The 14,912-nt window shown below is 38.2% G+C and overlaps 1 protein-coding gene across 1 annotated transcript in view; it reads left to right on the top strand.

The window, feature by feature from the left end:
* The window catches only part of Spred (Sprouty-related protein with EVH-1 domain), an 87,265-nt gene that overhangs the window by 69,187 nt on the left and 3,166 nt on the right, over positions 1–14,912 (top strand). The window contains exons 6-8 of the mRNA XM_067771357.1: positions 2,436–2,511; positions 4,924–5,294; positions 5,433–5,851. Of these exons, the coding sequence (XP_067627458.1) occupies positions 2,436–2,511; positions 4,924–5,294; positions 5,433–5,851 (866 nt within the window). The remainder of the gene's footprint in view (positions 1–2,435; positions 2,512–4,923; positions 5,295–5,432; positions 5,852–14,912) is intronic.

The following is a 14,912-nucleotide window of genomic DNA, read 5'->3' as shown; positions in this document are numbered from 1 at the left end:
CAGAGCCTCGGCACTTAAAGAAATAGGATTCGCCACGGGTAGGTGAGGTTGACAATTGTGTTGGAGAAGCTATATATTCCGCTGGCAGCCCCTTGAAAGGGTTACGCTACACAACCCCTTGAAGAAATTGGGTATTTTAGTCGCCTCTTATGACAGGCATACCTGCCGCGTGTATATTCTAAGCCATCCGCGCCAAAGTGACAAAGCCAACAATCAATCGAATATTCCAACTTGCGATGGCTACAACATCCATGAAAAGATTACGCAAGGTGTAATAATGGAGGTCTCGATTTTATCACTCATCATCCCTGCTATACTGTCTATTTCAACCCTAATCAGCCACAGGGACAAAACCTGAGAAATTCAAGGCATAACTGTCCGGTCGGGTGATTTTAACCTAGACCAAAAGAAATATATTGTGACGAATATTAGTGGCTCTAAGTGATACCCCCATCACTAATCTGATATTAAGTAAATAAAGCCACAACAACAATGAAGCAAGCTGCTACACTTGTATGTACGTAAACGAATAAATCATTATGTCTACACATATGTACGTACACGCAGCAGAGAAGAGATGCACAAACAAATGCAGATATCTTATCTGAGATGCTCCCAAAAGTATGCAATTGTAATTGTGGAAGTGTCGCTCACAAATACACGCATATGAGAGGCTATATACGTGCATCTGTAGTTATAATTATATGGCGGTAACTAAGTAAATTTTGGAAGCGCCTAGAAGATGCCACGAGGAAATCACAGAGTATAAAAGCACCAGCGGTAGAGGCGCTAGAAGCAGTTTCAGTTAACACCCTATCTGTCGGGCAATAGATCAGTTTCATTTAAGCTATCAGTTTGGTTATTAAGCAAGCTATTCGTTGCAAAGTATAAGTGTTATTGTGAAGTACTTTAATAAAGGCCATTTTTCCATTATTCAATATTGGAGTTATTTATTCAACAGTTTAGAGATACGAACGTTGGCAGAAGATTGCAAATAAGGGGAATTGCAGTAAATTCGTTACAATATATATTCCTCCTGCAGCCTACTATACGCTAGTGTGGTGTTTATTCTTGGCGGTTTAAACGCAGGCCAAGACCCCCGGCGGGTTAGGGGGTCAGAATATACCCGCGGCAGGTATGCCTGTCGTAAGAGGCGACTAAAATACCAGATTCAAGGGGCTGTGTAGCGCAACCCTTCAGGTTGCCAGCGCAATATATAGCTTCTCCAAACCCTAATAGACGAGGCTCTGGCGACCCAAGCTCCTCATTTAAATTGGTGGTGGGACGGGAGGTATGGCCTGAAGGTTTAATGTGGCCACATAAATCGTTCCCGAGATGGTCGGGCTAGCACCTAAATGCTGCTGTTTTACCGGAGCGTACCGGATCTGTATCCGGCAAAGGACCATCACATCGATAACCTCCCCAAAGCCTTCGGGGAGAAACCTTATCGCTACAACAACAACAAGCTCTTACATTCCAGCGTGCCAGCTGAGACTGGAAACTAGTCAATACGACTTTCTGCACCGTATATGACGATGCCCCACTCGAACTGCAGGAAACTGTTACAGCTTGCCAGACATTTCCATCGTCAGCGCAGTACTTATAAACTGCGTTGAATGACAGCCAATGCTTACCTTAGCATCTGGCGACCTGCCCAAACTCCTACCACATACAGCGAGCAGCAAATTCCATCACCTCTGAACGGTATAGGACCATGAACATGGATAAATCACCGGCCATCGGAGTTAGTATAAATGTGATTAGTAGCTGCGAATTTAAGTAGTAGACGCGAACGGATATTTAGATTCGATGTGACGAAAATGTTGTAATCACATCCCTTAATTGTGATGCAGGTTATGTTGGTGCATAAAGTTTGTTTACAGCACTTAATTTTCGAATTGCATTATGTATCTGATGGTGCCCCAAGGGTCAGAACATGATGCAGCGAATTATTTATGCTAAGATTAGAATGGCGTGCAACCGGTTACCATACGAGGGAAAAGGGTTTAGATAGACCTTGTGATTGTAACCCCGATTACAAGCTCATTTGAAGTTGAGCCATACGATGGCAGGCACTCACATTCAGCATATAATATATCAATAATGCGAGCCGCTCATTACCATCACACCCGCAGAAGTTAAAAAAGGCATTATAAAGATGTTGTTGTAACCTAAACACACTCCCCGAAGGTACCCGATCTATATCCGGCAAAGGACCATCAACATCTATAACACTGCCCTATAAAAAATGTTTTGTTGCTTTGTGTTGCCTTATACATAATTTACCCCTTATAATACGCCATAATTTATTCGTTGGGAGTTTTATTAATTCTGAGCCAAATTCCCTTAAAATTCCACAGTGTGCCAAATACCAGTCGACAAAAAAAGTGGTTATGGTCAATTCGTGTAATAAATGTTCGTTTTTCCCTTTACAGACCTTAGAGTTACCTATCGAAGCCGAATGCATACAGAAGTCATATTCCAGTCCAGAAGGCAGTGAAAAAAGTCACAGTACGTACTTAAATAAAAATGAAAACTATTCTTAAGGGCCCATTACTGATACTTAGCATGGACTTGACTTGGCGTAACTTGGTAACTTAGCCACGATTATACTCCACTTAGCGCATACAATCTGGCATCATAATCAGTTGTTTTCCAGCTGGCGTTTTATTGTGAAATATTTGCTAAAAAGGTGGTAGTTTTTAAACAAAGTTAATTTTGAATACTACAATTAATTTATGAGTGTAAAAATTGATCATATTTATTTAATTAGCGAGCTTTGCTCATATTGCTTTATACAATGGTTTTTGTAATTGCCGTTTGTAAACTTACAATTTTTCTCTAATATCAATTACAAAAACCATTGTATAAAGCAATATGAGCAAAGCTCGCTAATTAAATAAATATGATCATATTGATATAATAGTAACAGCGGAAGTATTAAAAACAAATACTGTAAAAATCCGAACAAATGTTACTAAGCTTTCAAAAGCACGCCTAAAAATCATATCCACACCATTAGGAATAAACTACATACAGAGTGTATGTGCCTACATGGTGATCAAAAGGAATATAAACAAAAAAGGCAACTCTTAGAGACCAATTGTACAGCGAACAACGGAACATTCATATGGCGTAGCAGCTAAAAAAGGCTTGCACTGATATGAATGTTGGAGACTCGAGTTCAACGCTCAGCTCCCGAAAAGCTAGCTGATGAAGAAGTGAAATTCAGAAACATGTCCTAGTAACCATCGCCGTTTGTAAACTTACAATTTTTCTCTAATATCAATTACAAAAACCATTGTATAAAGCAATATGAGCAAAGCTCGCTAATTAAATAAATATGATCATATTGATATAATAGTAACAGCGGAAGTATTAAAAACAAATACTGTAAAAATCCGAACAAATGTTACTAAGCTTTCAAAAGCACGCCTAAAAATCATATCCACACCATTAGGAATAAACTACATACAGAGTGTATGTGCCTACATGGTGATCAAAAGGAATATAAACAAAAAAGGCAACTCTTAGAGACCAATTGTACAGCGAACAACGGAACATTCATATGGCGTAGCAGCTAAAAAAAGGCTTGCACTGATATGAATGTTGGAGACTCGAGTTCAACGCTCAGCTCCCGAAAAGCTAGCTGATGAAGAAGTGAAATTCAGAAACATGTCCTAGTAACCATCGCCGTTTGTAAACTTACAATTTTTCTCTAATATCAAGTGTAAAAATTGTTTAAAACAATCAGTAAATGTCAATTTGTATGACAAAAAGTCAAAATGAAATGGAAACAAACAAATGACATCTCAAAATGTAAACGTCACTTAGAACTTATATAGAAAATCAAAATTCAACAGACTTCTAAGTCAAGTTAAGTGTTGCTAAGTTTTGAGTAATCAGTAACATGCATTGTTCATTTAGCAGAACTGTAAGTGACAGTTCTCAAGTCAGGTCAAGTCTATGCTAAGTATGAGTAATGGGCCCTTTAGACATTTGATGTAAAGGTCGCGGCATAGTTAAATTTTTCATATATGTAGATGCGTTTAACACAAGCTTATGCATTCCAGTAACGTCGCCACAAAAAAACAAAGATGTCGCGCTTATAATATGGAAGAACTTCAGACTTTGCAATTGAAGTTTATTTCACAAACTATTGCGAAGCACTGTTATAAACATTTTCCCAATACAACAAAAATACTCGCTAACATTTTTTGTGTTGCATCCATTTGTTACATTACAGTTTTTAATTGCGAAAAATGTTAGAAAAGTTACCACCGTTTGGGAAAAATAATTTCACTTGCAAAGTGTGCCAGCACCCTTTGCAAAAGCAAATGTCAAATGCTTCTTATGCTTTGCTTGCAACAAAAGTTGCAAGTTGGCTACTTTTTCATGTCAGCTGGCGCCAGTGTCGCTCAATCTACCGTTCACCATAAAAATACATACAAACATATATATTATTTCTAATTGCTGTTTTTATGTACGGGTCCCTTTTTCGCTCTTATTTGGAATCCAATTCTATAAATAACGTTTTGGTTGTAAAGATGGAGATTCGGGCTATAAGCGAGCTTTGGGCAATTTTGGTCGTAGTGCTTTTGTTTAGCTATATTTTATTAAAATAATTTGTTAAAAATAAACGATTTTGAGCACACAAAGAAATTTACTTGTACTATGGCACTATTGTGAATATTTGCACTGCATTACCGGCAGTTGGTACCATAAGCCAGATGGCAGCGCAAGCTGATTTCTGGTGATATTTGATAAGAGACTTTTATATTGGTTGCGCAAGATGCGCACAGGTCCGGCTCGTCTACTCATACTGCATAAAATTGAGTTAAACGCATCTATATGAAAAACTACTTTTATAACGGGGCTTTAAATAAATATCCATATCTCTCTCTTTATTACCTAACAAAACAGAAAGTATTAGTCTCGATCGCGGTGAACGCATCAGCAATAAAAGCGATTTAAATAAATCCAGTGATGGTGGTGGTAATGTCACACAACATCCTAAAGCGACCATTCATTACATATCGCACGAGAAGTCATGCTCCCTGCAAACACCACCACCACCACCATCACTATCCGCTGCAATCGGCACAAGCACTTCTACTTGTGTTGGTGGTAATTACAATAATAATAGCAACGTTATAACTACGACCAATGTTAGTGGTGCCATCATATCGCCACCAATCACCACAGTCTCATCGGGTCAGTTTGACACATCAACACCGCCGTTACCAACAGCCATTGCGACTAGCGAGAATTACTCTTACGTCCAACTGACAGCGGTAAAGACTTGAATATTTGTTTTTGCAATCCACGCAAAGTTTTAATTTCTCTTTTTTCAACTACATTTTCTACTTTACTCTTTTGCTTGTCATTTGTTTTTCTTATTTCAACATTTTCTTTTAATTTCAACTAAATAGGTGCATGATTATAATTACCCAGTTGTTGATCAACCAGCTGGCGCGCAAGTACTTAATGCTCGTCGTGAATCGATAAGTGCGCTAAAGAAACGTAATGCATTGGAAGCTGCTCAAGCACTTGCTGCCGCTCAGTCGTCACCCATTGGCGCTGGTATGATACTCAAAGATCCCTTCAGCAATGTGGATATACTTAAGAAGGGTCAACGTGCACGTTGCCGCTATTGTCATGAATTATACAATGACGAATGGAATCGGAAGGGTGCTTGTGAATTTGCACCGGATCGTTTTCGTTCGGCATTTGAGTGTATGTCGGGTATGGGTTGTGCACGCTGTATGCTTTATCATTGTATGAGGGATGCTGAAGGTGAAACGCCACAACATCCATGTCAGTGTGTCAACGAAGCGGGCTGCACTAAACGGTAAGTGAATAGGCGGGAAATTTCAATTCAAGTTTAGAAAATTACAATTCAAGTTCAGAGAATTACAATAAAAGTTCAGAATTTCTAATTCAAGTTCAGAAATTCCATTTTAAATTCAGAAATTTACAATTCAAATTCAGAAAGTTACAATTCAAGTTCAGAAATTCAAATTTAAGTTCAGAAAATTACAATTTTTAGTAATAAAACCTTCTACGTCGGTTGCTATGTATCAATTGATTCTTTATTCGGTGTGTATTCAATCTCTTCATTTTTTGTTGTTCACAATAGCATATTCTATCACGAATCGTAATAGAATATGCTAATCGTAATTTACAATACATTACATATACTACAGCTAGCTCGGCCAACCTGACCAAAAGTGACCGCCCTCGGTCAGATTATATTAAATGTTTTAATATACTATAACTTATGTGATAAAAGAAGTTTTAAATGTTTTTAATTACAAAATCTTATATGATAAAAGAAGAGTTAAGTGCTGTTTTGATGTTCAGAACTAGTCTTCCACAGCCTAATGTTACAAGCTTCCACGACCCAATCGTAAAAAATAAAAATAAATGTAAGGCGCGATAACCTCCGAAGAGATCTAAGGCCGAGCTTCTCTTCCAATTTGCGTCGTGCTCCTCTTGATTTTCCCTACAAATTGGCCGGACGGGACCTACATGTTTAAGCCGACTCCGAACGGCATCTGCAAGGCAGATGAGTTTTCACTGAGAGCTTTTCATGGCAGAAATACACGCGGAGCGCTTGCCAAACACTGCCGAGGGGCGACCCCGCTTAGAAAAATTTTCTTCTAATTTAAAAACCTTATTTCTAAAATTTTGATGTTGCTTTGCCCGGGGTGCGAACCCAGGGCATACGGTGTGGTAGACGGAGCACGCTACCATCACACCACGGTGGCCGCCGGTGGACCCCATCGTAAGGTATCTGGGTAATCTGAAAGTCCTCGATGTCTCGGATAACGTACCGGTCGTTCGCTAGAATTTTATATATCGTATAAGGCCGTTTAAACTTAGGCACAAGCTTTTTGTTCGTACCTATCGTATTGTCTACGTTCTTAATTACCACAAAATCGCCTATTTTAAATTTATTAACTTTTTTATTCTTCAGCTCGCTTTGCTTTAGGTCGTAATTTTGCAACGTTTCTATATTTTGCTTTGCAATATCACGTAACTTTTCCATATCTCCCCTCCCCCTTTTTGGAAGGCAATCTTCCAGATATTCAGTCAGTTTGTCGGCTAAAGGACCTCGCTGATTCACTCCAATTAGTGCTTTGCTGGGTGTCATACCTATGGCCCTGTTAACTGTGTTATTAAGAGCAAATTCAATTTTCGTTATATGTTTAACCCATTCAGCATGTTGTATTGATTCACTAAATTTTGCTAGCATACCTACTAGTGTTCGGTTGACCCTCTCGACCTGCCCATTTGCCTGAGGCGAGTTTACAGCAACTTTTATGTGCTGTATATTTTTACTTTCCATAAACACAGAAAAATCTTTAGATGTGAAGCAACTACCCCTATCTGTAATACATCTAACCGGGCGGCTATAATATTCAAAGTACTTGTTTAGTGATGCGTTAACTTCCTTTGTACTTGTTGTAAGGACTGGGTACAACTTCACATACTTTGTGAAACTATCTATTATAACCAAAATATGCTTACGTTTGGACTGTCAGGATGGTAAGGGTCCTAGGTGGTCTATGTGGATTGTGTGTAATGGGGTAGGCTCTTTGGGTATGTTATGTAGTGTCCGTTCGTTTGGTTTTAGGGGCGGAGAATACATTATGCATCGTATGCAGTTTTTTGTAAATTTGTTTATTTTGTTTTCCATATCCGGGAACCAATAATTTTCTTTTTTTTTTATAACACTTATCTACTCCTAAGTGGCCAATATGCTCTTGGGTCGTTCTTATTACTTCCTCCTCCATCTCTTGCGGTACATAGAATAAAGGGCTGCCCTCATTCTTTTTGTATATGATCCCATTAAGCATTTCGAATTTGTTGTTATCTGCTTTTTCTAACTGACTTTTCAGTTCGCAATTTTATTGTCACGTCTTGTGCCGCCTGCAATCTAAAGTCTATATCCTCGCTGTCGACCATTGCTACAACTTTTTCGGAATGTGTTTGGCATCTACTCAGTGCATCCACGTGAGCCATTTTCGCACCGCTTCGATGCTGTATGGTATAATCGAAATTTTCCAATTCTAATGCCCACCAAGCTATCCGGCTGTTTATCGTTTTTTTATTTAAGGTCAGTGCAAGGGAATTGCAATCTGTAACAATTTCAAATTTAATGCTCTCTAAGTATATTCTGAAGCAGCGCAAGGCATTTATTATTGCAAGGGTTTCTAATTCAAAGCTATGGTAACGTGACTCGGCTTCGTTAGTTCGCTTTGAGAAATAAGCAATAGGGTGAAAGACTTTGTCGTCCTGCTTTTGTAGCAATATGGCGTCATACCCGATAGCGCTAGCATCGCAATGTAATTCAGTTTCCTTCTTTGGACTATAAATTGATAATATCGGGCATGATGTTAACTTTGATTTGAGATCTTCAAATGATGTCCTACACTCTGCATCAAATTGGAATTTTGCGTCCTTCTTTACCAGTTCGTAGAACGGATTTGCGATAATTGAAAATGATTTTACGAACTTTCTGAAGTATGAACACAAGCCGAGAAAGGATTGTACGTCCTTTTGATTCTTTGGGCAGGGATACTCAGAAATGGCTTTTATGTGACTATCAGATGGCTTTATTCCATCACCTGATACACGATGCCCTAAATATTCTATTTCGTAATATGCAAACTTGCATTTCTGTATTTTCAATTCAAGACTATACTCTCTTGAACGTGTCAATACCCTTTTAAGTAACTCAATATGCTCTTCTATAGTTGTGTTCGCAATTAATATATCGTCCATATACACGATTATTTCATTTTTAGCTACAAATTCCTTAAAAACCTGGTTTATAAATCGCTGGAATATAGCTGGCCCATTTGTAAGGCCAAATGGCATTCGCAAAAATTCCTACTGTCCATTCGGAACAACGAAGAATGTATACTTAATTGATTGTTCACTCATTTTAACTTGGTAAAACCCTGTTTTCAGGTCTAGTAAACTAAACACTTTTTTACCTTCTAAATATTAAAGGCGATTAATGGTAGTGGGTAATTATCTTTCACTATCAACTTGTTTAAATTTCTGTAATCAATACACATTTTTATTTCCCCTGATTTCTTTTTTGCCAGCACAATTGGGGAGGAGTATGGAGAGTTACTGTGTCTAATAATTTTTTGATCTAAAAGTTCATTGATAATTTTTTCTGCCTTAGCTTTCTCCGTGAAGGAGAGACGCCTTGGAGAGCACGATACAGGAGTTTCGGAAGTTAAATGAATATGCGCCTTATAGTCAACTTCTACCGATCTACCGGACGTATTATTTGAATATGTTTGCGTTATCATTTGTCGAATTTTTTCTTTCAAATTAAAAGTCAATGTTGGGTTAACATCCATTTCGTTTCCGACCGTTTCGATACTGAAAATTTCCTGAAAACTGATATCTACTGGAATATTACCCGGCTGTTTATCGTTAATTTCAGAAGTCTGCCCACCGTTTTTATTCATGTCAGAATTTAATTCAATTTTATTTTCTTTAGATTTTGTACAAAGATATATTCAAATGAACGTAAAAAATCCCTCCCTAGTATAACTGGATATGGCATAGCGCCATCCTCCAAAATATGAAAACTCAAACACTTAGTGATATTATTTAATTTTGTAGCTAGTCTTATCTGACCACAGCACTTCAATTTCGTATTGCCTATCGCTCTAAAATTATTCGGCCTCTTTTCGATTTGCTCACCTTTAACGAGGGATCGACTAATAAAATTAGTAGGGCTACCCGTATCGAACATGCAAGAAAGTAAACTAAATTGTGGGCATGTTCTGAAAGATCCGTTCAAAACAACACTTACCGATCCTTTGCAATCTACTTCGTCCCAATGACCGTCCTCAAAAACTGCTCCAACCGCTTTTTTCGGGCAATTTCCGAATAAGTGGTTTGAATCGCCGCAATTGAAACAGGAACCTCTTTGACTCTTCGGCTTTTTGCAGTCGGCTGAGAAGTGACCGTACGCAGAACAGTTATAGCACCTATCTAGTTGTTGTTAACCGCGTTCGGGTTTTGCTGCTTGACCGCCGCTCACGTTCCCTATGAGTTTCTCATACTTGGGTATTGCTTTTTTCAGTTTCTGGAGAGTATTTGTATTGTATAGTACAGACACGCACGCACTTTTGTTCTGTAGCCCTTCAATTATGAATTCGACTAAGTCATTATCTCGTATTGAGCTGTTGTTTGCAATTTTTTGCATTGATAAAACATAATCACCCTTATCGCGAAGTTCACGCGGAAAAGTGTTCGCCTTCACTTTTTTTGTTCGGCTGAACTTTTCCGCCTATCGGCAATTTCGGGCGAACAAAAGTTCACTTCGAAACAGCTAATGCTCTATTGTGAACTAGCAGTGAACAAATAATTTACTTGCAAATGTGTAAATTTTGTAAACAAGCATATATTTTCTTAAAATACAACAAAAACAGAGATAAAAAATTTATAAAATAGTGTTTGGTATTGCACTTAGGTTGGTATTGATTGAGCGCGAGGAGAATATAAATGTGAAAGCGATTCGGAGGCAATTAAGGGACAGTTCTAACCCTTTGAAGCTAAATGATCCACTGTAAGCTAAAGATTACTATTTTCAGCACTTTTGAATAACAAGTTATATTTTTTTCAATTAGCTTTCGCCAATATTACAGGGTAAACAAGCCGGCATTCTAATATTTGCTAGATATCTTACCAATTACAATTCAAGTTCAGAAAAATACATTTATGTTCAGAAAATTACAATGCAAGTTCAGAAAATTACGATTCAAGTTCAGAAAATAAAATTCAAGTTCAGAAAGTTTGTCAAGAATTTTTTCTTTCACGCAATGGCAATTAAAGTATATAACATGGTAAATGTTAACGCTAATAATCTGATTCAAGGATATGAAGGCCTACTATCTGTAAAGAAAGCATTGGACTTCTTAACTCACTTAAATCAAGTTTGCTCACATGAAGGAGATAGCGAAAAAAACCGCTTCCTCTCTTCTCTCTCCCCCTCTCATAAGAGGTCAGTTACAAGGACATTCAGCTATATTCTAAAGTTCACAAGCGTTTTGATTCTTAGCTCGTTTGATTTCTTAGCTAGGGATGTACGCGCCTTGGAGACAACTTGGGGTACAGTATATCCAAGCCAACATTGGCAAGGAAGCATCAACACTTCCGCAAATAACATTTAAGTATTACAATACGTAGTATGAATTGGAATAACTTTTGAAAAATAACACCCTACTTATAATTTTCTAAATTTGAATTGTAATTTTCTGAACTTGAAATGCAATTTTCTGAACTTGAATTGTAGTTTTCTGAACTTGAATTGTAATTTTCTGAACTTGAAATGGAAATTCTGAACTTGAATTGTAATTTTCTGAATTTAAATTGGATTTTCTGAACTTGAATTGTAATTTTCTGAACTTGAATTGTAAATTTCTGAACTTTAATTGTAATTTTCTGTACCTGAATTACAATTTTCTGTAATTGAGTTGTAAATTTCTGAACTTAAACTGGAAAAGGTGTAGCAGGAAGTTTGCGTTTTAAATTCAGGTCATTCAAACAGATCAAAGGATAGTATTTTAGATTCTCACGTAACTTTGAGTTGTCCACTGTGGACAGAACTCTTTGGGAAACAGGGCATCCATATCCTGAACTTCAGTCAGAGGTCTGGTTGACGGATGGATTGCAGACTACCTAGCCTAGGAGCATGCTAAAGCAGCATTCTATGGTCCAGAGCGCTTTCGTGGTCTCACAAAAGCACACACACTTTTATAGTGCATCTTTAGAATTCAGAAACTTACAATCTAAAGGAAATATATATTGGTCACGTGAAGGTTGCCGTCGTATCTCCTCAGGCGCCCGTTTGCCTTCAGTGGAGCGAACAGATTCCTTAAGACGATGTTAGTAAAAGTTCCGATTGGTGTAAAAAGTTATTGATGCCGAGTATGCTATCATCTTGTGATGAGTATACTGAAATTACAACCAGATGCTGAACGAAATTTAACTTCCATACGAGAACCTGCCTCTTTGCTTTGATGCTTTGAAAACCCGACAATATTACGGCTTGTGACGGCAAACTACAGAAGATTGTGAGACTACGAGGTAGTATACTTCGTTGATACGACTTTAGGGGCCAATAAAAAATTAGTGCCTCGATACAAAGGTCCTTATGTAGTTCACAAGGTATTAGGAAATGATCGATATTTGAAACATTGAACATTTTCAGTTAACGCAATTGCCATATCACGGCATGGTGGAGGCTCGTCGTAATCGAACTTGGTTCAGTTAAGATAACAGTTCTACCTACGTCAGAACAACACGTTGCAGGACCCTTTGGAAATAAATTAAACCTAAGCGGTCGAGATAGCTATGATCGTGGTTTGTCAGATTGGCCGAGCTGAAAACTCTTATACTAGTTAATAGTATAAGTTTCGTATATTATGGGCCTAGTATTATAACACTGTGCAATAGCCGGCTGGGTATTGGACCAAACCCAGTGTAGAACTGTCGTTCATCGTGGACGTGTTTTTATTTGCTCTTTTACATCTGTGATTTTGCAAATAGTTTTTATTTACATTTTTTGCCTACATGTGTTCTAATGAGATAGTGACTCTTAAAATCTTATATTAAAAATATATGATAATTATTAATGGGATAGTGATTATATAAATTTAATAATTAATAATTAAAAATTAAATAAATACTCCCAACCAACAATGCCATGTTTGTGTGCGAATAAGGTTGAGAGAACGCATTCGAAAGTGCAGTATGCCAAGTGCAATGAACTCTACCACCTAGAATGTGTTAAAATCCGCCCAGCTGATCTTAATTATCTACTCAAGAGCGGTCAAGATTTCATTTGTTGTGGCTGTGTTAATGCCCGTCGAAATTCTCTCCGCTCACCACCACTCGCCATCAATTTGGATGATTCTAACTTTAATAGTGCTGCCGTTGCGGTTGTTCCTACAAACACCAACAACATTTCTGCTCAACCATCAATAGGCAATGCCGACATTAATAGAGATGCTATTGATGAAATCGCCGCTCTTAAAGAGGAAAACAACAAACTTGTTGCTGTCGTTAATTCTCTTCGCGACGACATTAACTCACTTACTGTCCAATCAGAGTCGATTCTTGCTGAAGTTCGCTCCGTGCATAGTAAGCTTTGCGTTGATGACTTACGTTTAGCTGTCTCCTCGCTATCGCAAAGAAATAGAAGTAATTCGCAAATGCAAAAATTGTTCTTGTACCAATGTACTCCCACATGCCAATACATCTATTAGTGCTACAAATTCTCTTGGCTCGACTGATGCCGCTGCCAGAGATTTGCCTATATCAGTCGTACCTACGCACATATCTTCATCTAGGAGTGATAAACACGCTCTCGCTTCTGTAGATGTCAATGCTACTGATAAAATATCAACTATTTTCTCGCCATCGTTGCTCACCTCGCCTATTGGCCCTCTTTCATATGCTGTCGTTGCTGCTGCCACGGACTCTGTCAACATCTCTGCTGCGACTGTCTCAACTGTCGCGTTACCTGTGAACTCTACTGAATTAGCTGCATCTAACCCTCTTAGCGACGCAGCTAACGTCAATAATAGCTCTTTCGCACAATGGACTAATGTACGTAGAAACAAGCACAATAACCTGAAAAAATTTTAAAAGTCCGGTTAATACTGGGAATAACCCATCTGCAACGGTGAAAACTACGCTTTCAACTAATATTCGCCAATCGTCCAATTCTTTGTCTGCCGCGGTTGATAATGTTTCTGATGCATTAAATCCAAAACCCGCCCCTAATGGCAGGCCGAAAAACCGCATGGGTACCATTGGCGTGATAATTTGTGAGAACTCCAATACTGAACTTGCGGTAGTAACTGCGAAGAAATGGATCCATCTCTCATCCTTTAAGCCATCAGTCTAATTGCTTATGTAGCTAAAAACGCTAAAATTGACGCCAGTCAAATTGTTTGTTTCCGTTTGATTAAAAAGGATGCCGAAACAGACAAGCTCAAGAAAATTAACTTTAAACTTGGAGTCCCGCCCTCCCTTTTGAACAGCGTTATAAATCCAGCGCTTTGTCCGGCTGACGTGACTCTACAGCCTTTCGCAATCGTCGAAGATCAGTTCCTGTAAACAAGGAGGTTTAGCAATTAGGTGACCATCGCGTTCATAAGGACTTAAAGATTTATTTTCAAAATATGGGTGGCATGCGTTGCAGTCCGTACCTTTAGTTCGAGCTTGGATTTTGATGTTTTTGTTTTAATCGAAACCTGGCTTAATCCAGATTTTTATGATTATGCAGTTTTTGACTCTAAATTATTCAACGTTTTTCGCAAGGACCGGGATGCTGATAAAACAGGCCGTTCGTTAGGAGGCGGTATACTAATTGCTGTGCATCGTAGCTTCAGGTCCTTTGAAATCTATTTAATAATCCTGATACTATCCTGGATCAAATGTGTATATGCATCAACGGTTCGTCAACCTACGGATCGTTATATATTATTGGATCTTATATACCCCCTGGCAGTACGTCTGATATTTATAAAGCACATACTGATAACATTGTAAATATTGTGCATAATAAGTTAGCGGGAAATCACCTATGCGTTCTTGGAGACTTCAATCTTCCCAATGTAGCATGGTGTGGAAGCTACTCTAAACTTGATTTGATACCAACTAATATTACTTCGGCGACTGAATCTTATTGTATCGACAATATCTTAAGTCTTGATCTTATTCAAATTAATAGTTTTACTAACAAGCTCAATAGAATTCTTGATCTCGCCTTCGTTAGTACAAATATCAATACAACAATATCCGAATGTTCTTTTCCTATTTCACCTGCTGATCGACATCATGTTCCGTTGTGTCTGAAGGTCGAATTT

This window comes from Eurosta solidaginis, chromosome 3 (assembly GCF_040869045.1).
Source record: "Eurosta solidaginis isolate ZX-2024a chromosome 3, ASM4086904v1, whole genome shotgun sequence".
NCBI lineage: Eukaryota > Metazoa > Arthropoda > Insecta > Diptera > Tephritidae > Eurosta > Eurosta solidaginis.
This window is presented reverse-complemented; position numbering and strand designations above follow the sequence as displayed.